Source organism: Cetorhinus maximus, chromosome 1 (assembly GCF_964194155.1).
Source record: "Cetorhinus maximus chromosome 1, sCetMax3.hap1.1, whole genome shotgun sequence".
Lineage (NCBI taxonomy): Eukaryota > Metazoa > Chordata > Chondrichthyes > Lamniformes > Cetorhinidae > Cetorhinus > Cetorhinus maximus.
Genome location: NC_135879.1, coordinates 214,498,564 through 214,523,348, shown reverse-complemented (window position 1 = coordinate 214,523,348; position 24,785 = coordinate 214,498,564). Strand labels below are relative to the sequence as shown.

At 42.6% G+C, this 24,785-nt stretch overlaps 1 protein-coding gene across 2 annotated transcripts in view; it reads left to right on the top strand.

Moving 5' to 3' along the window:
• Window positions 1-24,785, top strand: part of katnal2 (katanin p60 subunit A-like 2) — a 91,616-nt gene that overhangs the window by 60,733 nt on the left and 6,098 nt on the right. For both annotated transcript variants that reach the window (XM_078552851.1, XM_078552845.1), the window contains 2 exons: window positions 9,231-9,322; window positions 18,292-18,402. In XM_078552851.1, the coding sequence (XP_078408977.1) occupies window positions 9,231-9,322; window positions 18,292-18,402 (203 nt within the window). The remainder of the gene's footprint in view (window positions 1-9,230; window positions 9,323-18,291; window positions 18,403-24,785) is intronic.

Below are 24,785 nucleotides of genomic sequence, written 5' to 3'. Positions count from 1 at the left end.
ATAATACAGAATGCATATTACTGAGGCCCACTCTGATCCTTGTGACCCTCCTCTAGTTAACAACCTGCCAACTTGAAAATGCCCCATTTATTCCTACTCTCTGCTTCCAGTCCATTAATTGATCCTCCATCCATGCTCATATCTTACCCCCAACTCCTTCAGCCTTTATCTCACAATTAACCTTTTGCGTGGCACTTCATTGAATGCTTTTTGGAAATCCAAGTATATTACATTTATGTCTCTATATTCCTTACTAGTTACATTCTCAAAAAACCTCTTGATAAATTTGTCAAGCATGATTTCCCTTTCATAAAACCATGTTGATAGTATGTTTGATCATACTATGATTTTCTAAGACTTCCTTAATAACAGATTCCAGCATTTTCCTAATGTCTGATGTCAGAACTAATGGCCTGTAGTTCCCTGTTTTCTCTCTCTCTCTCCTTTGATGAATAACTGTGCTACATTTGCGAACTGTCAATCCACCATGATCATTCTAGAATCTAGGGACCTTTGGAAAATCATAACCAATGCATCCATTATCTCTGCAGCTACCTCTTTTAGAACCCTAGGATGTAGACCTTTAAGTCCACAGAATTTGTCAGCTTTTAGTCCATTAAGATTCTCTAATACCCTTCCTCTGCTGATATTAATTACTGGAAGTTCCTCACTCTTATTAGCTCCTTGGTTACCCTCTATTTCTGGTACGTAATTTGTGTCTTCTGTGAATACAGACACAAATATTTGTTCAGCTTTTCTGCCATTTCCTTATTCCCCATGATAGTTTCCCCTGTCTCTGCCTCCAAGGGACCAATGTTATATATTATATACTTGTAAAAGCTCTTACAATCCATTTTTGTATTTGTGGCTAGTATATTCTCCTATCCTATTTTTGCCCTTTTTAGCAACTTTTAGTCGTCATTTGCTGTTTTCTACAAAACTCCGAATCCTCAGCCGTACTACTATTCTTTGCAACATTATAAGCTTCTTCTTTTAATCTCTATTCTTAACTTCCCTAGTAAGCTAGAAATGGATCTTTCTTGCTGAGTTTTTGTTTTTTAACATAACATATTCTTGCAGAACATTTTGAATTATTTACTTAACTGTTTCCCACAGTTTATTTACCACCACACCTTTTAGTCTATTTACCCAATCAACCATAGCCAGCTTTTCCCTAATATCTATGTTTGGCTATGTTTAAGATTCTTGTTTTGGACTTGAGTATACTGCTCTCAAACTTAATATGAAATTCAGTTATATTATGATGATAAATTTTTCTCAGAGGGTCTTGGCCTGTGAGATTCATGCCTCATTGCCCAGTGCTGGATCTAAAATAGCTTTGACCCTGGTTGGTTCTACAACATATTAGAATCATAGAAAGCTTATGCACAGAAAGAGGCCACCTGGCCCATCGTGCCTGCGTTGGCCGAAAAACAAATCACCCAGCCTAATCCCGCTTTCCAGCATTTGGTCATTAGCCCTGTAGATTATGGCACTTGAGGTGCATATCCAGACACCTTGAAAAATAATTGAGAGTTTCTGCCTCTACTACGCTTTCAGGCTGTGAGTTACACGCCCCTACCACCCTCTGGCGAAAAGATTTTCCTCAGCTCCCCTCTAATCTTTCTACCAATCACTTTAAATCTATGCCCCATAGTCACTGACCCCTCTGCTAAGGTAAATAGGCCCTACCCATCCACCCTATCCAGGCCCCTCACAATTTTGTACATCTCAATCAAATCTCCCCTCAACCTCCTCTGTTCCAAGGAGAACAACTCCAGCCTATCCAATTTTTCCTCATAGCTGCATTCTGGCAACATTCTTGTAAATCTCCTCTGTACCCGCTCATGCAATTACATCCTTTCTGTAATGAGGTGACCAGCACACAGTACTCAAGTTGTGCCCTAACTAATACAGTTCCAGCATAACCTCCCTGCTCTTATATTTTATACCTTGGCTAATAAAGGAAAAGATTCCATATGCCTTCTTAACCACCTTATCAACCTGTCCTACCTTCAGGGATCTGTGGACATTCATTGCAAGGTCCTCCGCTTCCTCTATACCTCTCAATATTCTCCCATTAGTTGCACATTGCTTTGCCTTGTTTGACCTCCCCAAATGCATCACCTCACACTTCTCCAGGTTGAATTCCATTTGCCACCTTTTTGCCCACCTGACCAGTCCTTTGATATATTTCTGTAGTCTACAGCTATCCGTGTTATCAATCATGCGGCCAATTTTTGTGTCATCTGCAAACTTATTGACCATGCCCACTACATTTATGTCCAACTCAGTTAATATGTACCTCAAAAAGCAGGGGACCTAGTACTGAGCCCTGCAAAACCTCAATGGAAACAGCCTATTGGTTGCAAAAACACACGTCAACAATTATCCTTTGTTTCCTGCCACTGAGCCAATTTTGTATCCAGCTTGCTACATTCCCCTGGATCCCATGGGCTTTTATTTTTTTAATCAGTCTGCCATGTGAGACCTTGTCAAAAGCCTTGCTAAAATCCATGTAGACTGCATCAACTGCATGACCTTCATCAATTCTCCTTGTTACTTCCTCAAAAAATTCAATCAAGTTAGTCAGATATGATCTTCCCTCAACACATCCATGCTGACTATCCTGATTAATCAAGGGGGAGGCGGTGGCATAGTGTACCAGAGACCCAGGGTAATGCTCTGGGAACCTGGGTTTGAATCCCTCCACAGCAGATGGTAAAATTTGAATTCAGTGAAATTTTGAAAAAGTCTGATGAACCCATCTGGTTCACCAACGTCACCATTTGACCCCAGATCCACCCAATTAGGGATGGGTAATAATGAGCCAGTGATGCCCAGATCCCATGAATGAATAAAAGTAATTAATCCATGCCTTTCTAAGTGACAGTTTATCTTGTTTCTCAGAATTGATTCCAATAATTTGCCCACTACTGAGTTTAGACTGACTCGATTTGGTCTGTCCCTCGCTCCCTTTTTAAACAAAGGTAAAACATTAGTAGTCCTCCAATCCTCTGGCACGGCACCTGTAACCAGTGAGGATTGGAAAATGATGGTCAGATCTTCCAGCCCTGGTGATTTATCCACTTTCAAGGATGCTAATCCCATTTATGCTTCCTCTCTCCCTATGTTTCCACTCCTTCTCCTTAACCACAATGACTGCATCACATTCCTCTTTTGTGAAGACAGATGCAAAGTATTCATTGAGAACCGTACCAACACCTTCTGCCTCCACACATATGTTTTTGGTCCTTTATGGGCCCTACTCTTTCCTTAGTTATCCTCTTACTGGTAATGTTAATTATAAAACATCTTGAGGTTCACCTTGATTTTACTTGTCATTATTCTTTCATACCCTCTCTTTGCTTTCCTAATTTTCTTTTTGATTTTAGCCCTGCGCTTCCTAAACTTCTCTCGGCTTTCTCTAGTGTTGAGTTCTCGGTGTCAGACATAAGCTTTCCTTTTCTGCCGTAGACACGTAGACATGTAGAAACTAGGAGTAGGAGTAGGCCATTCAGTCTTTCGAGCCTGCTCTACCATACAATATGATCATGGCTGATTCTCTATCCCAACGCCATATTCCTGCTTTCTCTCCATAACCCTTGATACGCCTAATATCCAAAAATGTATCAATTTCTTTCTTGAATATACTCTGTGACCTGGCCTCCACACCCTTCTGTGGTAGAGAAGTCCACAGGTTGACCACCCTGAGTGAAGAAATTTTTCCTCATCTTAGTCCTAAATGACCTGCCCCATATCCTGAGATTAGCCCTTAGTTCTGAACTCCCCAAACAGGGGAAACATCCTTTCTGCATCTAGTCTGTCTAGCCCTGTCGAATTTTATACGTTTCAATCAGATCCCCTCTCATTCTTCTAAACTGTAGTGAATACACACCCAGTTGAACCAATCTCTCCTCATATGACAGACCTGCCATCTCTGGTATCAACCTAGTGAATCTTCGCTGCACTCCATCTATGGCAAGTATATCCTTTCTTAGGTAGGGAGACTAAAACTGCATGCAATACTCCAGGTGTGGTCTCACCAAGGCCTTGTATAACATCAGTAAGACATCCCTACTTCTGAACTCTCATCCTCTTACAATGAAGGCCAACGTACCATTTGCCTTCCTAATTGCTTGCTGCACCTGCCTGTTTACTTTCATTGACTGATGTACAAGGACACCCAGATCCCTTTGTACATCCACATTTCCCAATATATCACCATTTAAATAATACTCTGCCTTTCTGTTTTCTATAACGAAGCATATAACTTCACATTTATCCACGTTATACTGCATCTGCCATGTGTTTGCCCACACACACAACTTGTCTAAATCGCTCTGAAGCTTCCTTGCATCCTCCTCGCAGCTCAACCCCACTAAGTTTTGTGTTGTCAGCAAACTTGGAAATATTGCATTTGATTCCCTCATCCAAGTCATTTATATGTATTGTGAATAGCTGGGGCCAAAGTGCTGATCCCTGCGGTACACCACTGGTCACCACCTGCCACCCGGAAGACAGGATTGAATAATTGTTGTAATTCATGCATACTTTCCTTAAATATTAGCCTTTGCCTATCCACTGTTAACCCTTTAAGTAAGGCTCCCCAATCCATCATTGCCAACTCGCACCTCACACCCTCGTAGTTCCCTTTGTTTAGACTCAGGACCCTAGTTTTGGATTCAACTTCTTCACTTTTCATCCTAATGGACAATTCTATCATTTTATGGTTGCTCTTCCCCAAGGCACAACAAGATTGTTAATTAATCCTTTCTCATTGCACAATACCCAGTCTAGGATAACCTGCTCTCTAGTTGGTTCCTCAATGTATTGGTCTGAAAAAAACCATCATATACACGCTCCAGGAAATCCTCCTCCACAGTATTATTGCTAGCTTGGTTTGTCCAATCTATGTGTAGATTAAAGTCACCCATGATTACAGTTGTACCCTTATTGCATGCGTCTCTAACTTCCTGCTTAATGCCTTCCCTTACATCTCCATTACTGTTTGGGGGGCCTATAGACAACCCCCACCAACATTTCTGCCCCTTGGTGTTTCTTACCTCCACCCAAACAGATTCCACATCATGATTTTCCGAGCCAATATCCTTCCTCACTATTGCATTGATTTCCTCCTTTACTAACAATGCTACCCCACCTCCTTCCCCTAATTGTCTGTCTTTCCTAAATATTGAATACCCTTGGATGTTCAATTCCCATCCTTGGTCACCCTGCAGCCATGTCTCTGTAATTGCAATCATGTAACCGATTATATCTATTTGTGCTGTTAATTCATCTACCTTATTGCGAATGCTCCACGCATTAAAATGCCTTTAGATTTGTCTATTTAACCTTGTTAGTCATCTTAGCTTTATTCTCTAAGCTCCTTGACATCCAGGGGGCTCTAGATTTGGCCGTCCCACCCTTTTTCTTTGTGGGAACATGTTTACATTGAACCCCTTGAATCTCCCCTTTGAATGCCTCCCACTGCTCTGACACTGATTTACCACCAAGTAGCTATTTCCACTCCTGAAATTGGCCTTGCCCCAATTTAGAACTTTAACCCCTGTTCTATCTTTGTTCTTTTCTATAATTATGTTAAAACTAACTGAATTATGATCACTACCACCAAAATGCTCTTCCACTGCCACTTCTTCCACCTGCCCAGCTTCATTGCCTAAAATTAAGTCCAGAACTTGTTGGACTTGCTACATACTGGCCAAGAAGGTTCTCCTGAATGCACCTCAAGAATTCTGGTCCTTCAATTCCTTTCACACTAAACTATCCCATATTGTTCAAGCAATCTACAAATTCATCTTCCTGATTACCTTTGCCAATTTGAGTTGTCCAGTCTATATCAAGATTAATATCCCCCATTTTGATTATGTTGCCTTTGTTACATGCTTCAATTATTTCTCGCATAATGTGTTCAGTGGTATAACTGCTGTTAGGGGGCCTATACAGCCTCAACAGTTTTTTATGACCTTTGTTATTCCTAATCTCTGCCCATAATGAGTCTGCTTCATGGAAAAGAAAATAAGCTGGTCTTCCATTCTGACTACTATTTGGTGACTCTAGCTGGAATGTTTACTTGAAAGTTGGCTTTGACTTTAATTACATAGTTAAATAGCTTGTTGATATCCACTGTCAGACTCACACATACACTGGTTTCTCAAGAAAGTAGGAATTGTTTGTTACTGACACTAGGGCCAGGATTTTCCGGTCCCAACTGCCGCAGGAATCGTCGCAGGCAGAACGGATCATTTGACGGACCAGCAAAAACTTTCAGTTGCATGGCATGCAGAACTGGAAAATCCACCCTAAAGAACCATACAATGTCACAGCAAGTATTGGGAGTCAAGAAATTTAATTTACCCACAAAGTTGTCGGAGTGTCAGTACTACACAAAGATCTGAGGCCCACACCAAATTCCACTTTTGGCTGACTCTTTTAAAGGCTACAGCTTGCCATTAGAGAGGGTGAGAAATCAGCAGGTTCTCACACTGAGCTGGCCAGTGGGTCAGATCGAAGGGGGGAGGCAATCTGTTTTTAGACAGGTGCTGTAAAAATGGGCTTGAGTGTTTTTGAGTGACATACATGAGCCCAAAACATGAATCTTGGCCTTCAGCAAAGTCAATTACATAGGTATAAAGGAAGAGCTGGCTATGATTAGTTGGGTAAATAGACTAAAAGATATGGTGGTAAATACAATGTGGGAAACATTTTAAAGAAATAACTCAAAATGTTAAACAAAAATACATTCCATTAAAAAACAAAAACTCAGTAAGATCCATCTCTGGCTTAATAGGGAAGTTGAGGAAAATATTAGATCAAAGGAAGAGGCTTAAAATGTTATAAAGAATAATAGTAAGGTTGAGGATTTAGAGTGGTTTAGAAAGCAGCAAAGGATGACCTAAAAGCGGCTAAAAAGGGAAAAAATAGAATATGAGAATAAACTAGCCAGGAATATAAATACAGACTTTAAGAGATTTTACAAGCATATAATGAGAGTAGCTGTTGTAAATGTTGGATCCTTAGAGGCAGAGACAGGGGAAATTATCATGGGGACTGGGGAAATGGCAGAGAAATTGAACAAATGTTTTGTCTGTCTTCACAGTGGAAGACACAAATTGCAGAGCAGGCATAGAGGGTAACCAAGGAGCTAATATGAGTGAGGAACTTCAAGTAATTAACATTAGCAGAGGAAAAGTATTAGAGAAACTTATGGGACTAAACACAAATTCCCAGGACCTGATGGCTGTTTCGACCGGATGGGAGGAGTGCACAGTTTATCTAGCCCCACTACTCTGCAGGGTCTCTCTGCAGAGATGGGCTTTAGAGGATAGGCGTTATAAAATAAAAGATAAGGTTTGCAGGGTCTCAGTGCTGTTGATCTGGAGCTCCTCGTGTGAAGATGGGCGACAGGTCCCGGTAGATGGCTAGAGGTTCTCGCCCACGGAGTTTCGGCGTGGCAGAGAATATAACCGGGTCAGTCCCTCTTGTCTCAGCCGCTCAGATATAGAGGGTAAAAGAGACAAGCTCCACTGAGCTGAGGATTCTTAGCTAGATACTGACAACCACTTTATTCCAGGCAAGGCAAGAAGGCAAGCTGGGCAGCTTTTACTTTCTCAGTTCAGTCCCAACTGAACTCAAAAACACAAGTCCAAAACTTAGACCTCACCCATCATGTGATTTCCAGCAACTCACTAGCTTTTTGCTTTTAAACCAGGTTTTTTCGCTATCAAATAGAGTAATTTCAATGCAGACAAGCACACAGCTCTTCCCCCCTCCCCGACTCCCACCTTCAATACCATGCTGATCAGGTGATGTCTTGGAAAAGGCATGCTTATTGACAGTTCCAAGGTAAACTTATGACCTTTTTAAAAAAAAACTTCAGGTCAGCATCCAAAGGTCCAAATATTGCAATGTCCTTCCAAATTTTAAAAAAAGTCCAGTTTGTGAAGATAGGTTTTCCCAGCATGGCCTTCATGCTAGGGTTCTAAAGCATGCTTCTACTCCTGTACCCAGAAAAAAATATTGCTGAAATAAAAGACATGCCTAAGCTTTTCATCCTGCATTCATCAGGACACACTTTTTCAACAATACTCGAGTACTATACTCCGAAAAAAATAATTTAAAAATGTTCAGGCCTTTTTTTTGAATGTCCTTCAGCCATCCCATTAAGGAGTTTTGGTTAGGTCACTCAAGACCGTGGGAACGTGGAACACCTGCATGTGCATGACGCTGGTTTACATCTTTAAGTGACTTAGCATCTGTTTCAGATGGCTTGGCTGCTCACCCATTTAACACCTGCCTGAATTATCACATCAAGCAAGTCTTGGACATCTAAGGAGTTGCTGAGTTCTCCTCCCCTAGTTTTTAGGCGTAAAATGAGCAGCGATGAATTGAATATCTTTTCAGTGTTTTCAGGACTGTAGAATACTACTCCCTTTTAAGAGTTACGTACATAACAGAGAGACACAGCTAATATTTAGTTAGAAAACTCATCTCGAGTCCAGATTAGCATTCTTAAAAAGAAATTCTATCTTTTAATAAAGGACCATCACCAGCTATAAGTGGTTTTCAGGAAGCATGTGGTTTTGGCTTAGAAAACTGAAGTCAGTTAGGAAACAAGATGCCAAATTCTGATGATGATGGAAATCTGACAACAAAACCAGAAAAGAATGGAAATGCTGAGCAGGTCAGGCAGCATATCCATAAGACCATAAGACATAGGAGCAGAAATTAGGCCATTCGGCCCATCGAGTCTATAAGTGACATTTCTGGTCTTAAGACCCTTACTCAGATTTTATTATTTTTGTTTTCATTTAGAAACCAACTATATTCTGTAATAGAAAGACAACAGCGTTGGTTTTCCGGATGGATGAGATGTTAAATTGGTTACGGGGCTTCTTCAGCCAAATCTGTTTTTAGACTTCCTAATTTTTTTCTGATATATCCTGTGGCACAACTTATTCAGCTGTTCCTTACTTTGTTTTGTTGGTGCAGAGGGATCTATGAATTTTATTTATTTCAGAATCATATTGTGCCTTTTTATTTGATTCCTTGTCCCATGTCAGTACTGGATATTTTGTAGCTTTATCTGTGCCACCGATTTGGGAATTTTTCATATTGTGTCTTCTTCCCATTTCTGCTTTGCACAATATTATCCTTATTTTGACTTATGAATTTTATTTTTGAAATGTATTACCTATTGTATTTCCCAGGTGCTGTTTGAACTTGCTCGATTTCATGCTCCCTCTACTATCTTCCTGGATGAGCTGGAGTCAGTGATGAGCCAGCGTGGCAGTGCCCCTGGGTCAGTACTCTTAAACATTTTATATATTAAAAAAATTATTTTGACTGTCTCTCATCCAATAGATTTGGGGGGGTGGTGAGGGTGGATGCACAAAATCAAGTGCCATGGTAGCTGTCTATTGTCCCACAAGTGGCCACCTCTCCTGGTGGCGCTGCTGGGATTATGGGATTAGAGAGCTGTTGGCCATTTGACTGGCTGCCAGCTCTAGGAGGCAGGATCTCCAGATGGGATGGTAGTCTCGCCCTGAACCAATTAATGGCCCGGCAGCTGTTAAATCGCTGTGAGGTAACTCGATCAAGCAGAGGTGACCTCGCCCTGACTTTTCAGCTGTGGAGGGTGCCAGGCCAACACCTTCACTTAAAATACTGGTCCATGTCTCCCAATGTGTTCTCCTGTTCCTCTTTATATATCTGTTTCTCTACAGTGACGAAGGAAATATCTGTTTTTGTTAGACCTTTGACTGCAGGCTGTTTTTTTAAATTATGTAATTTGAAACTTCTAAGAACAGACAGAAAACATGTAGTTACAGTAAAAATGCATTATCCCAAAATTGTCAACTCTATACCATATGACATACCTAAAAATGTGGTGTCAACCTGGTGAAGCTGCAACACTACTTGTGTGCCAAGCAGCAAGTGATAGACAGAGCTAAGCGATTCCACAACCAACGGATCAGATGTAAGCTCTGCAGTCCTGCCATATCCAGTTATGAATGGTGGTGGACACTTAAACAACTCACTGGAGGAGGAGGCTCCACAAAAATCCCCATCCTCAATGATGGAGGAGCCCAACATATCAGTGCAAAAGATAAGGCTGAAGCATTTGCAACAATCTTCAGCCAGAAGTGCCGAGTGGATGATTAATCTTGGCCTCCTCCAGAGGTCACCAGCACCACAGATGCCAGTCTTCAGCCAGTTCGGTTCACTCCATGTGATATCAAGAAACGACTGAAGGCACTGTGAAGGCTATGGGCCCTTACAATATTCCAGCAATAGTACTGAAGACCAGTGCTTCAAAACTTGCCACACCCCCTAGCCAAACTGTTCCAGTACAGCTACAACATTGGCATCTACCTGGAAATATGAAAATTCCCAGGTATGTCCTGAACATGAAAAAAATCCAAGCCAATTGCTGCCCCATCAATCTACTCTCGATTATCAGTAAAGTGATGGAAGGGGTCATCAAAAGTGCTATCAAGCAGCACTTGCTTAACAATAACCTGCTTACTGACGCTCAGTTTGGGTTCCGCCAGGGTCACTCAGCTTCTGACCTTATTACAGCCTTGGTTCAAACGTGGACAAAAGAGCTGAACTCCAGAAGTGAGGTGAGAGTGACTGCCTTTGACATCAAGGCAGCATTTGACTGAGTGTGGCATCAAGGACCCATAGCAAAATTCGAATCAGTGGGAATCGGGGGAAATCTCTCCACTAGTTGAAGTCAAAGTGAGCACTAAGGAAGATGGTTGTGGTTGTAGGAGGTCAATCATCTCAGTTCTAGGACATCACTGCAGGAGTTCCTCAGGGTAGTGTCCAAGGCCCAACCATCTTCAGCTGCTTCATCAATGACCTTCCTTCCATCATAAGGTCAGAAGCGGGGATGTTCGCTGATGATTGGTGCTGAACATTGTGCATTTGTGACTCCTCAGATGCTGAAGCAGTCCATGTACAAATGCAGCAAGACAATATCCAGGCTTTTCCTGACAAGTGGCAAGTAACATTCACGCCACACAATTGCCAGGCAATGACCATGTCCAACAAGAGAGAATCTAACCATCGCTCCTTGACATTCAATGGCATCACCATCGCTGAATTCCTCACTATAAAACATCCTGGGGGTTACCATTGACCAGAAACTGACTGGACTAACCATATAAATACTGTGGCTACAGGGCAGGTGAGAGGCTAGGAATCCTGCGGTGAGTAATTCACCTCATGAGTCTACAAAGCCTGCCCATCATTTACAAGACACAAGTCAGGAGTGTGATGGAATGCGGTCCATTTGCTTGGATGAGTGCAGCTCCAACAACACTCAAGAAGCTTGACACCATCCAGGACAAAGCAGCCTGCTTGATTGGCACCCCTTCCACAAACATTCACGCCCTCCACCACCGAAGAACAGCGATAGCAGTGTGTACCATCTACAAGATGCATTGTAGGAACTCACCAAGGCTCCTTAGGCAGCACCTTCCAAACCCACGACCGCTACCGTCTAGAAGGACAAGGGCAGCAGATGCATGGGAGCACTACCACCTGGAAGTTCCCCTCCAAGCCACTCACCATCCTGACTTGGAAGTATACTACTGTTCCTTCACTGTCACTGGGTCAAAATCCTGGAACTCCCTTCTTAATAGCACTGTGGGTGTACCTACACCACAGGGACTGCAGCGGTTCAAAATGGCAGCTCACCACCACCTTTTCAAGGGCAATTAAGGATGGGCAATAAATGCTGGTCCAGCCAGCGATGCCACATCCCATAAAAATGAATTAAAAAAGTAAAGATTATGACTACCCGTTTATCATCTCCTCCTCTCTCCGTTCAGATCAGAGAGATTAAAAATTGGCAATTGACATTGGGAAGTGAGAACTGGCATGGGACAGTGACATCCAACTGCTAGAATGAATAATAAGAAATTTTTTTTTGCTTTATCTCTCTGACACAAACTGTCATTACCCAGAACTTAAGTGAGTGACCAAACACCTTCAAAAAGTGACAAAATCACAAGATAGATTTGGACAAAGAAGCCCCTTCAACTACTTTCATATCTTTCCAGATTGTCATATTTCTCATATTGTCTTCTCACACCAGCATCTAATTTCCTGTCCTCAAGCACACTCTTCCTGACAATCCCTTCCAGTTATTGATCAACCTTTATTTAAAGAATTACTACCTGACATCTGCCCTAAACCTGCTCTTGTCTTGCAGGTTCTACCAATTTCACTCTGAACTAGCTGCTGATAAGAGGTCCCCTAGCATTCCCAACTTGCCTGTTGGGAAATACCTGTCATCTGCTACTCATTGTTATACTCACTGTACTGTGCCATTGAGGTGCCCTAATAGATTCTTTTTTATTAATTAGAAAATTTTATTTTGACTTTAGAAATAGTTTTCAGTGACTTATTTTTTCAATTTACAAACAACTGGAAAAAACTGAACTTAGAAAATTCACAGTGCAGGTAGGAGGTCTATCCCTAAAATTTGCAGGATGATGGGAAGAGTCTATGGCCAGAATCTTCGGGTCAGCGTGCGGAGGCAGGCCCTGCTCGCCGGTGCATAAAATGACGCACGGTGACGTCGGGCGTGTGTCCCGACATCACCAAGCATCATTCAGATCTTCAGTTCGGCGGGCGCGCACTGGAGTCGGCTGCGTGCCCGCCGAACTGTCAAAGACCTTTTAAGGCCATTTAAATATCAATTAAAATAATTAACAGAGTTGCCTGTCCAACCTTAAGGTTGGCGGGCAGGCGAAGAGCCCAGACGGCCTTTGCATTTATCATGAAACCTCATCCATGGGTGGGATGAAGTTTCATGAACGTAAATTTTTAATAAAATTCATAGGCATGCCCCAGCTCATTGTCACATGAGGGGATATGTCTTTAAAATTCGTTTTTTTTCTTTATTTAAATTTTTAATAATCAAACTAATCTCTCTAAGGCAGCCCTGTGCCTCAGGGAGATTTCTGCGCTTTTTCGCGCGCATGTGCGAAAGAACGCAGGCTTGACTCAGCCTACTCTGCCTGCCCGCGCAGGGAGTGCTCAGTGCTTCCGGGTGCACATCACGCAGGGCAGGCCTTAATTGGCCCGCCCACGTAAAATGGCAGCACGCAGCTGATCGCGGGTGGCGTCGGCTGTGCATCTGCCCACACCTGCCCAGCCCCCACAACGGGGAGAAAATTCTCCCCTATGAATAGTGGCTTTTATTTGGGTGAGGGCATGTCTGGAGTCCACTCATGGTGAATAGCAGTGGAAAAGTCTAGTGGATCTCTAGTGATAGAGTAGAGGCTATCCCTAATGTCTCCCTGTGTGGGGGAACCACTGGTAATATATAAGAACAGTTAAACCCTCTCATCTTCAGGGGTCTAGGCCCTCATCTTTGCCTGGATCCCACAAAGGATTTTGCTTCCGTGGCTGTGTTGCAAGACAGCAAAATATGATGCACGTCTGTTGAATAAATCTAAGTTGACACAGACTGTTCCTAGTCCTGATGTAAGTGTGTGAACTGGACACTCACAACCAATGATTCTATCTGGCTTAGAAATTGTTCTGGGCTGAAGCGCATTTCTCCACTGGCTTCTGGGCATTATTGTGACTGCCATTTTGTTACTGCTTTGTACTGAGACTATATTGTTCATTGCACTGCCTCTATCCCAGTTCCAGATGTGCTTTGTTACGATCCCAGCTGATATTAATACTTGACAAGTCAGATCCCAGATTGAAACCTGACTTGATAGATCCTAACTTTTTTTGAAACCCTGGAGGAAAATCACTGAATAGATTCACAGGAGCCTGCTGATGAACTTTTGACACAAGGAATAAAACATTTATTAAACAAGAGAACATGAACTATATTACACCAAAGAGATTGGAAAATCTCAATACAAACACAAGAAGATGATTCCAATATTCACTATTCCTTCACCCCAGCAATATCAACCAAAGTAGATTCCATGGATTTCTCAAAAACCGACCCAGACGTTTGTCACATTGTAAGCCACCAAGTCTCATGGAAACTGTCTTTCTCACAAGGGTTTCCAATCTCCACATTTGAAGAACTTGCCTTGGAATCCTCTTCAAATGTTGCTCCCACTTGGACAGTTTCAACAAGGAGCCACTTTCACAGTTTCAATCTCACCTTCCAAGATTCCTTTCCCCTAGATCTTCGAGTACACTCAAGCTTCATCTTCCAAGCACAATTTGAGATCTTTGGCTGTGCTAAGAGGAACATCATTGCTCCAAAAGGCCCGCAGTAAGGAGTCACCAACCTTCGGTTGCTTCCTCAGATATTCAGGGCTTCTCTCACACCCGTTTCACTTCAAGTCTGTTCCTCACAGCTCTCTTTAACTTGGAACCTATTGCTCTACTCCTTTTAACTTGACTTCTGGGGATCTATTTCTGATCCCTGTCTCTGTCCCTGCCTGGGACTTTCTTACGGAATCTCTCCCCGTTCCCTTCTCCATGTCCTGCTCCCTGGGACACCTTCTCTGGAATGGAGCTCCGGTTCAGGTCTCCTGACCTGCAGTTTCATGCCGTTTCACTTCTTTGATTCTGTGCAGATGTGCAGGGCCAATTCGTGGCCCAAAGACAACTATTGCACATGTGCAGCCACTTCCCAGCTGGCTCATGTTCAGGAGACTCAAGTTCCCAACCTCTGACTGCCGATTTAAAATTAAGGTAAGCATATGCGTTTTTTAACAGCCCCCAAAGGCTCAGTATTCTGTTTCTCTGCTGGGAATTTTTCACTTTATGCTAAACAAATTTCAATGTGTTCCTGCTAGTTTCCAAACTGTGTTGGATTCTGCTACCTAGCTGCTAAATGATAATACTTTTCTGCTTTTTGTCTCATGGCATTGATTTTAGTCATCCTACAGAACTCCTTTTCTGGACAAAGTTGGACTGGCTTCTCAAACTCCTGCAGTTGCCTGCAAACTTATCTACCTACAGATGGTCCTTGGGCCAGCTCTCTCATCTGCATTGATGCACTGGGTTTACCATTCACATGGCATCTCGCTCCTCTGCTCATGTACTGAACCTAATGGTCTACACTATTAATACAGTAACTGAGGCAACTACATGGAGCCACTGGACTCCTGAATCAATGTAATGACTCATGATGACTCTCCAATACTCCCCGCCCTCTTCCATTGGATAACCTTCGGCAATGCATCCACAGGTACTCTGTCCCTTCTAATAATAATTTGTCCATCAAACATCTCCTGGATTCACTCTCTCCACAGCTTCCTCTGAAACTTGACGTTGGTTCCTTATTGCTCCAAACTGACTTCCACCAGGTCTGCAAGTCAACTTCATCACACAACTGGACCTCAGGGTTTAACTTTAGATTCCCTCACTTTGTCTCCTCGGTATTCACTCGTGATAATCAAGAAATTTCCCTTCTACTCATTGCCACCCCTGTGATCATTCATGTGCATATTTTGGATGCTGCTCTGGGCACAGCTCATTATTTCTGTATCTATCTCCTGTTTTCTCTTGGGCCCTTCTTTCATGTTGTCTTCTATACCTGTCACCCATGACACATTTAATTTCCCTCTTCTTGGATACTTTGCCTACCTCCCCCTCAATTCCTAACCCAATCTTTCACTATTCCTCTGTCTTCCAACTGTCCTGAAGCTATCTCCTTATTCCCTCTTGGATAAGCCCACAACTACCCTCTGTGCCGCTCTCGCCATTCTGTAAAAGATCGCCCCAGGCATGGGTCAGTGTCTCTTTATGAGCTTCAGCCCTAATTACCCCATCTTCCTTCTCTTGCCTACTGTCCCACCCCATTCACCAACAGGAAGCAAATCTCACCAACTTCCTTCCTATCCCACACACTTTACCCATCACTGCCTGCACAGATATTGCTGGCAATCAGCAATGGCAATCAGCAATGACTGCTTCTCTAAAATGTTTGTTGACTTGCAAACAAGGCCCTTGCTATATATAACTTCATTGTGGATGTTTTTATTTGTTCATTCAGGGGATGTGGCATCACTGGTAAGGTTGGCAGTGTCTATCCCTAATTGCATTGTCTTCATGGCTTTGACTGAAATTTGCTTTATGGATGGTAATGCCTTGCCCCTTTATTGATGTCTCCCATTTGCCTATATTATCCTTGGTTGGCAGCACTCTCAGTAGTGTAGCTGTAACCATCTGGGGCTTTTGCAATTGCCAGTTGACTGTGAGGAAAACGTAAATAGGTGCATTTTTTGGAAATATTTTGCAGTATCAGCCTCTAATTCCTTTATTCTCATTAATTAATGGATCATCATGAAATTGCAGATTGATCTCAGTAGCCACCTTTGCATCTTTCAAATCAAACGCATGACTCCACAACCCATCTCCTTAGTCCATATAAGATCTCAATATCATTTTCCTCATGTTATATACATGGGGATGCAAACTGGTTGCCTGTAATTACTGTAGTGTGCCTGTCATGTTATTTCTTCACAGATCCTTTGTTTTGTCATGATCCTTGACCAGACCCCAAGTTTTTGGTAAGAGTCAGTTGGGAACAACAATATTTTTAAAGTAAACAAAGTTTGAGATTTAAAACATCTTCTCAGTGAATAAAGCCACAAGATTCCACGGGTTTTGAACAAACAAGAATAAACTTTACTGTACAAGGTCAGGAGGCAGTGGTATTGTGGTATTGTCACTGGACTAGTATTCCAGAGACCCACGGTAATGCTCTGGGGATCCGTGTTCGAATCCCACCACAGCAGGTGGTGACATTTGAATTCAATAAAAAAGATCTGGAATTAAAAGTCTAATGATGACCATGAAACCACTGCCAATTGTTGTAAAAATCCATCTGGTTCACTAATGTCCTTTAGGGAAGGAAATCTGCTGCCCTCACCTGGTCTGGCCTAGATGTGACTCCAGACCCAACAACAATGTGGTTGACTCTTAAATGCCCTCTGAAGAAGGGCAATTAGGAATGGGCAATAAATGCTGGCCTAGCCAATGACGCCCACATCCCATGAACAAATAAAAAAAAAAATTCAGGTTAAGTATGAGGTACATGTGAATTAACAAACCAGCTGTGAATGAACACACCACACGACACAATAAATGGCAGATACGACCAAGACACAGTCCATGGATTTCTCAACAACTCAACCAGATGTTAGTAATACTATGAGTCAACCAATCTCACTGAAACTCTTTCTCTCTCCCTCACGAGGGATTCCAGTCTTCACCATTGAAGATCTACCTTGGAATTCTCTCCAAAAGTCACTCCGACTCGGACAGCAGGGTTTCAATCTTGTCTCCCGAGATGCCGTTCCCCTGGATTTCCAAGTGTGCACTCAAGCACAGCTTCAGCGCTTTGGCCGTGCCAAGCAAAATACTATTTCCCCAAAGGGTTACCTTTGCCCCAACCACCCACAGCATGGAATCACCAACCTTCTGCTGCCTTCTTAGGACTTCAGGGCTTCTCCTGAGCACTCTTCACTTAATGTCTGTCACCCGCAGCCCTTTCCCTGGTAGGAGCCGGTTTCTCTGCACCTCTTTTTAACCGAACTGGGACCCTTTCCTCTCCCTGTCTGGGAGTCGTCTTTTGGGACCTCTCCCTGTCCTCTCTTCCTTTGGGACTTCTCCTTGTCCCTTGCCTGGGACTTCTGATGGCAATGATGCTCCATACTTCTGCACCATTTTTTCTTCCTTCACAGGCACGCTGGGCCCACAGAACATAAAAATTGCAGAACTGTGCATGTGCAGCCCACTCCTGATCTACACGTGCGCAAAAGCTCTGAGGTCCACCAGGAGTTGAAGTTCCCAATCTCTGCTCTCAACGAGGAAGTATAGTTTGTATATAATTGTATGTATGTATTAACTGATAGACCTGACACATTCTATCTAGGATCATATTCACTGCATCTCACTTAGATTGTCCACAGCAACTGCTCCTTCTCTAGAAAACTATGAGTACAATTCCTAAGTAAGCTCTTCTGAACCTTCAACTCTTTTCTACATTGGTTTGGCTCAGCAATTCACTTTTGCAACAATGCTGCCTCATGGAGGTCAGACACTTCCAACTAGGATTCACAGAGGGAAAAATCCTGATGAAACTGCTGTTGAGCACTTCCTAGTGACAAATTATAGTATAGCTTATTGCAGAAGTAGATCTTTAGCCTGTAATATTAGCAGGCAAATTGAATGAGAGAAAGGAATGAAACAAATTAACCAGAAAATCATCATAAATAAAACTAAAGTTGTTTATGGAGGAAATCATTTCCGTATTTTTTATTGCAGGGGAGAACACGAAGGAAGCCGGCGGATGAAGACCGAACTCCTAGTCCAGATGGATGGCTTGGCACGTTCTGATGACCTTGTCTTTGTTTTAGCAGCTTCTAACCTACCTTGGTGAGAAATTATTTTTTTCTTTTACTCATCTACTAACTTCTTGTCTTTTACCCACATTGCCACCTTTGACATATTCTTGTTCTGCTTCTATTTTTTTTAATATACTATTACTTAGTAATACCATCATTGTAAGCTTGGGGTCAGTTTCCATATATATACTTGGGGCACCTAGTTTCCCATTTCTGATATCATCCCCAATGCCAAAGCTATTAGAACAGAGTGCAAAAGTTAGCAATTTGGTGCCGAGGGGGAAGGAGGTGTTGCTTTTTTCCTCCAATATGTATAGTGGTCCATGTTACAGGTAAATATTTAACTTACTCTACCAATGACTTAAACCAGACCAAGTAATTAGTTAAGAGACTAAAAATTACAAGTTAAGCATAAATAGAGTGGGAGAGGAGATCCAGGTCAGAGCGTGGAGCTGAATGAGAGAGGAGGCCCAGGTCAGAGTGCAGAGCTGATTAGTAGTGATAGTTAGAGCGATGGCTAGGGCACCATAGCTCCACGAAATGCACATTCTGTGCCATATGGGAACTCCAGGATGCTTCTCGTGTACTGTGCAGGAAGTATCATCAGCTGGTGGAGCTCAAGCCCGGTTTTCAGAACCTGAACAGCAGTCAGTGTCACATAGTGCATCCAGGAGGCTGAGAGCTACTTTGCTAGGAAGGTCCAGGTGGTAGTGATCCCGCAGCTTAAAAGTGTGCAGGCAGAGAGGGAATACATGACTGCCAGACATTGAGGTCCAGGCAGGTAGCACGAAAGTACCCTAAATGCCTCTTGCTGTCAAACTGGTATTCAGTTCCGAATTCTGGTGAGGGTGATGGTTCCTCTGGGGATTATAACCAGACCAAGGGCACAGCACCATGTGTGGCTCAGCTGTGTGGGGCGGGGGGAAGAATGAAAGTCAGGAAAGCAATGGTGATCAGGGATTCCATAGTTAAGGGAACAGACAGGCATTCCTGCAGCCACAAACGTGACTCCAGGAAGGTATTTTGCCTCCCTGGTGGCAGAGTCAAGAATGTCACTACGCAGTTAAAGAATACTCCGAGTGGGGAGGGTAAACAGCTAGAAGTTGTGATCCATGTAGGTACCAGTGACATAGGCGGAAAGAGGGATGAGGTCCTGCAGGCATAATTTAGAGATCTGGAAAAGAAACTAAAAAACAGGACTTCAAAGGTAGTAATCTCTGGATTACTCCTGGTGCCATGCCACTAGTGAGTACAGAAAATGAAGTTAATACAGATGTATAGTTGGAGAGATGGTGCTAGAGAAAAGACTTTAGACTCCTGGGGCATTGGAACTTGTTTTTGGGAAAGTGGGATATTGCTGCTGAACAGGGCCAGGGCCAATATCGTGGTTGGGAGGTTAATGGATAGAATCCATGGTTAACGGTTAGAAAACAGAGTAGGCAGAAACGGGGCTTTTTCAGTTGATAGTTGGTAGGCAGTGAATAGTGGAGTACCACAAGGATCAATGCTGGAACCTCAGCTATTTACAATCTATATTAATGATTTAGATAAAGAGACAGAGTAATATATCTAAGATTGCTGATGATGCCAAACTAGGTGGAAAGGTAAGCTGTGGGGAAGACAGAGGCTGCAAAGAGATATAGACAGGCTAGCAGAGTGGGCAACAAGATGGCAGATGGAGTATAATATAAGGAAATATGAAATTATTCACTTTGGATGTAAGAATAAAAATAGAATAGTTTTTAAAAGGTGAGAAACTTGTGGTGTTGATGTTCAAAGAGCCTTGAATGTGCTGGTACAAGGAACACAGGAAGTTAGCATGCAGGTGCAGCAAACAATTAGGAAGGCAAATGGCATGTTGGCCTTTATTGCTAGGGGATGGGAGTGCAAGAATAAGGAAGTCTTGCTACAGTTGTACAGGGTTTTGGTAAGACCACATCTGGAATACTGTGTGCAGTTTTGTCTCCACATTTAAGAAAGGATATACTTGCATTGAAGACAGTACAGTGAAGATTCACTAGATAGGACAACCTCCTCTCCCCAGGGACCAATGATGAGAGGCTGAGTAAATTGCGTTTATATTCTCTGGAGGTAATCTCATTGAAACCTACAAAATTCTGAAGGAGATTCATAGGGTGGATGCTGAGAGATTATTTTCATTGGTCAGGGAATCTAAAACATGGGAGCATAGTCTCAGGATAAGGGGCTGATCATTTAGGACGAGATGAGGAGAAATTTCTTCACTCAAAGGGTTATGAATTCTCTACCCCAGAGGGCTGAGAGATAGATTTTGGTTAAATACATTTAAGGCCAAGATAGACAGATTTTTGGTCTCTCAGAGAATTGAAGGACATGGGAAGCAGGCAAGAAAATGGAGTTGAAGCCCATGATCAGTCATGAACATATTGAATGGCGGAGAAGGCTTGATGGGCCGTGTGGTCTGCTCGTGCTTATGTTCTTATGCTTGTGCTGTAGGGGAGGGTTTAAACTAGCTTGGTAGGGGTGCGGGAACCTGAGCATAGATTCAGAAAGGAGAGAAGCAAAGCTGGAAAGGGAAGGCAGAAAATTAGTAATTAAGTGTGGAAGACAGAGGAAACAATGGATAGAAAATAGACATCAAAGGAGTTGTTCAGTGACTTGTGGTATATACAACAATGCAAGGAGTCTATGAATACAGCAGATGAGCTGAGGGCATAGATAGACACTTGGGAGTATGATATCATAACTATTATTGAAACATTGGTTAAAAAAGGGTAGGAATGGCAGTTTATCATTCCTAGTTACAAAATTTTTTGATGGGATGGGGGGGATTAAAAAGGAGGGGGAATCCCATATGGATTAAAGAAACAAGTCTTGAGGAGGGATGATGTGCCAGATCATCAAATGAGGCCATTTGGGTTGAACGGAAACAAAAAAAAACAATCACACTGCTGAGAGTATACTCGAGATCCCCAAATAGTCAGAGGGAGATAGAAGAGCAAATGCAAGTTGCTGAAAAGTGCAGAAACAATAGGGTAGTAATAGTTGGGGATTTCAACTATCCTAATATTAACTGGGATACAATCAGTGTAAAGATAGAGCTGCAAATTTCTTAAAAATGCATTCAGGAGAACTTTTTTTGCCAGTACATTGCAAACCCTATAAGAGAAGCAGCAGTTCTAGACTTAGTTACAGGGAGCGGAGCTGCACAAGTAGAAGGGGTACCAGTGGGACAGCATTTTGTTGGTAGTGATCATAATTCAGTTAATTCAGTGTAGTTATGGAAAAGGACAAAAATGGATCAAAGCTGAAGGTTTAAATGAAGAAAAGACCAATTTTACTAAACTGAGATGTGATTTGGCAAAAGTGGATTGGAAGTGTTAGAGCAGAGGGAACATTCAAGGAGGAAGATCTTGTCTGAATAATTTGATCAAAATTTTTGAGGAGGTAAAAGGAAGGTTGATGAGGATGGCAACTTTACAGTGGTTTTCATGGTTTTTAGCTAGATTTTTGACAAAGTCCCACATGGCAGGATGGGCATAAAAGAGCCGATGGGATCTGAGGATAAGTGTCAAGTTGGATCCAAAATTGGTTGAGTGGCAGGAAGCAAAGGGTAATGGTTAACAGGTGTTTTTATGACCGTGAGGCTGTTTCCATTGGGGTTCCAAAGGGCTCCCTAGCGGGTCCTCTGCTTTTCATGGTATATATCAATTATTTGGGTTTAAATGTAGGGGGCATGATTCCAAAGTTTGCAAATGATACATAAATTGGTTATACGGTTGATAGTGAACAAGAAAGCTGTAAATTGCATGAAGGCATCAATGGATGGCCAGGGAAGTGGCAAATGGAATTCAGTCCAGAGAAGTGTGTGTATGTATTTAGGGAGAACAAACAAGGCAAGAGGATACACAATAAATGGTAGGATACTGAGAAGAGTAGAGGACCTTGAGTGCATATCCACAGATCCCTGAAGGTAGCAGGACAGGTAGTTGAGAAGACATACTAGCTGAGGCATAGAAAAGCAGGGCGGTTATGCTAAAACTATATAAAACACTAGTTAGGCCACAACTAGAGTACTACATACAGTTTTGGTCACCATGTTACAGAAAGACATAACCACACTTGAGAATACAGAAGAAATATACATGGATGTTGCCAGGAATGGTGAATTTTAGCCATGAGATCGGATAGGCTGGGATTGTTTTTTTTAAACAAAGGAGGCAGAGACAGATTTAGTTGAGGTATATAAAATTAAGAGCAACCTAGACAGAATAGATAGGAAGGACCTATTTCTCTTAGCAGAGAAGTAAACATCTAGTGGCGTAGATTTAAGGTAATTGACAGGAGCATTAGAGGGGAGTTCAGGAGGATTTCTTTCACCCTGAGCATGATGGGGATCTGAAACTCACTGCCTGAAAGGGTAGTAGAGGCAGACACCTTTGTAAGATTTAAAAAGTAGCTTGGATGTGTACTTGAAGAGCCGTAATCTATGAGACTATGGACTAAGAGTTGCAAAGTGGGATTAGAGTGGATAGCTATTTTTCTTTAAGCATGGACATGATGGCCAGAATAGCCACCTATGCTGTACATTTTCTACGTTAAATTTTGATGTTTCACTGTGGTTAATATGTTAATCTACATTAATCCCTAGATGAGCTAAAATACTTCTCTAGCTCAATATCAGAAGTCCAAAAATTGCTCTGTTTTACTTCAGTCAGGAACATTGGGCTGTATTTTCCTGTTTGTGTCACAATTCCAACGATGACCTCAATTCCAGGTCAGGAACCCAAAGTGGCTTTGGCGGGACGTTGTTTGCTATCTTCCTGGAGGCAGCCAATTAAGAAGCCAACACAGCACCCCCATCCAATTAAAGATGGCAGGCAGACCAGGGAAACTGGAGACCCAATAGGAGGGCCGGCAGCAATGTCTGGCTGGCAGCTGTGGATGTCGCATCAAAGCAGGTCTACCCAGGGGTGATTGAGGAGAGGTGTTGACACCTCCCCCCACCTCCAGGAAGATCCTGGCATTGCCACCAACATTCCCCCATTTGGCCCATTATTAAGGTGATGTGCCGGAGGATTGGAGGGTAGCTCATGTTGTTCCGTTGTTTAAAAAAGGCTCCAAAAGTAAACCAGGTAATTACAGGCCAGTGAGCCTGACGTCAGTAATAGGTAAATTATTGGAAGGTGTTCTGAGAGATCGGATATATAATTATTTGGACAGCCAAGGGCTGATTAAGGATAGTCAGCATGGCTTTGTGCGTGGTAGGTCGTGTTTAACGAACCTTGTAGAGTTTTTCGAGGAGGTTACCAAGAAAGTAGATGAAGGAAAGGCTGTGGATGTTGTCTACATGGACTTTAGTAAGGCCTTTGACAAGGTCCCACATGGGAGGTTAGTTCAGAAGGTTCAGACACTTGGTATCCATGGAGAGGTTGTAAACTGGATTTGAAATTGGCTGTGTGGGAGAAGACAGAGAGTGGTAACGGATGATTGCTTCTCAGACTGGAGGTCTGTGACTAGTGGTGTGCCTCAGGGATCTGTGCTGGGACCATTGTTGTTTGTTGTCTATATCAATGATTTGGATGATAATGTGGTGAATTGGATCAGCAAGTTTACTGATGACACTAAGATTGGAGGCGTTGTGGACAGCGAGGAAGGTTTTCAAAGCTTGCAGAGAGATCTGGACCAACTGGAAAAATGGGCCAGAAAATGGCAGATGGAATTTAATGCGGAAAAGTGTGAGGTGTTACATTTTGGAAGGTCAAACCAAGGCAGGACATACACAGTAAATGGTAGGGCACTGAGGAGTGCGGAGGAACAAAGGGATCTGGGATTTCAGATACATAATTCCCTGAAAGTGGCGTCACAGGTAGACAAGGTTGTAAAGAAAGCTTTTGGCATACTGGCCTTCATAAATCAAAGTATTGAGTATAGGAGTTGGGATGTTATGGTGAGGTTGTATAAGACATTGGTGAGGCCAGCTTTGGAGTATTGTGTGCAGTTCTGGTCGCCTAACTACAGGAAGGATATCAGTAAGATTGAGAGAGTGCAGAGAAGATTTACTAGGATGTTGCAGGGTCTTAAGGAGTTGAGTTACAGGGAAAGATTAAACAGGTTAGGGCTTTATTCCTTGGAGCGTAGAAGAATGAGGGGAGATATGATAGAAGTTTACAAAATTATGAGGGGTATAGACAGAGTAAATGCGAGTAGGTTCTTTCCACTTAGATTAGGAGAAATAAACACGAGAGGACATGGCTTTAGGGTGAAAGGGGAAAGGTTTAGGGGGAACATTAGGGGGAACTTCTTCACTCAGAGAGTGGTGAGAGTGTGGAACGAGCTACCATCTGACGTGGTAAATGCGGGCTCACTCTTAAATTTTAAGAATAAATTAGATACATGGATGGGAAAGGTCTGGAGGGTTATGGACTAGGTGCA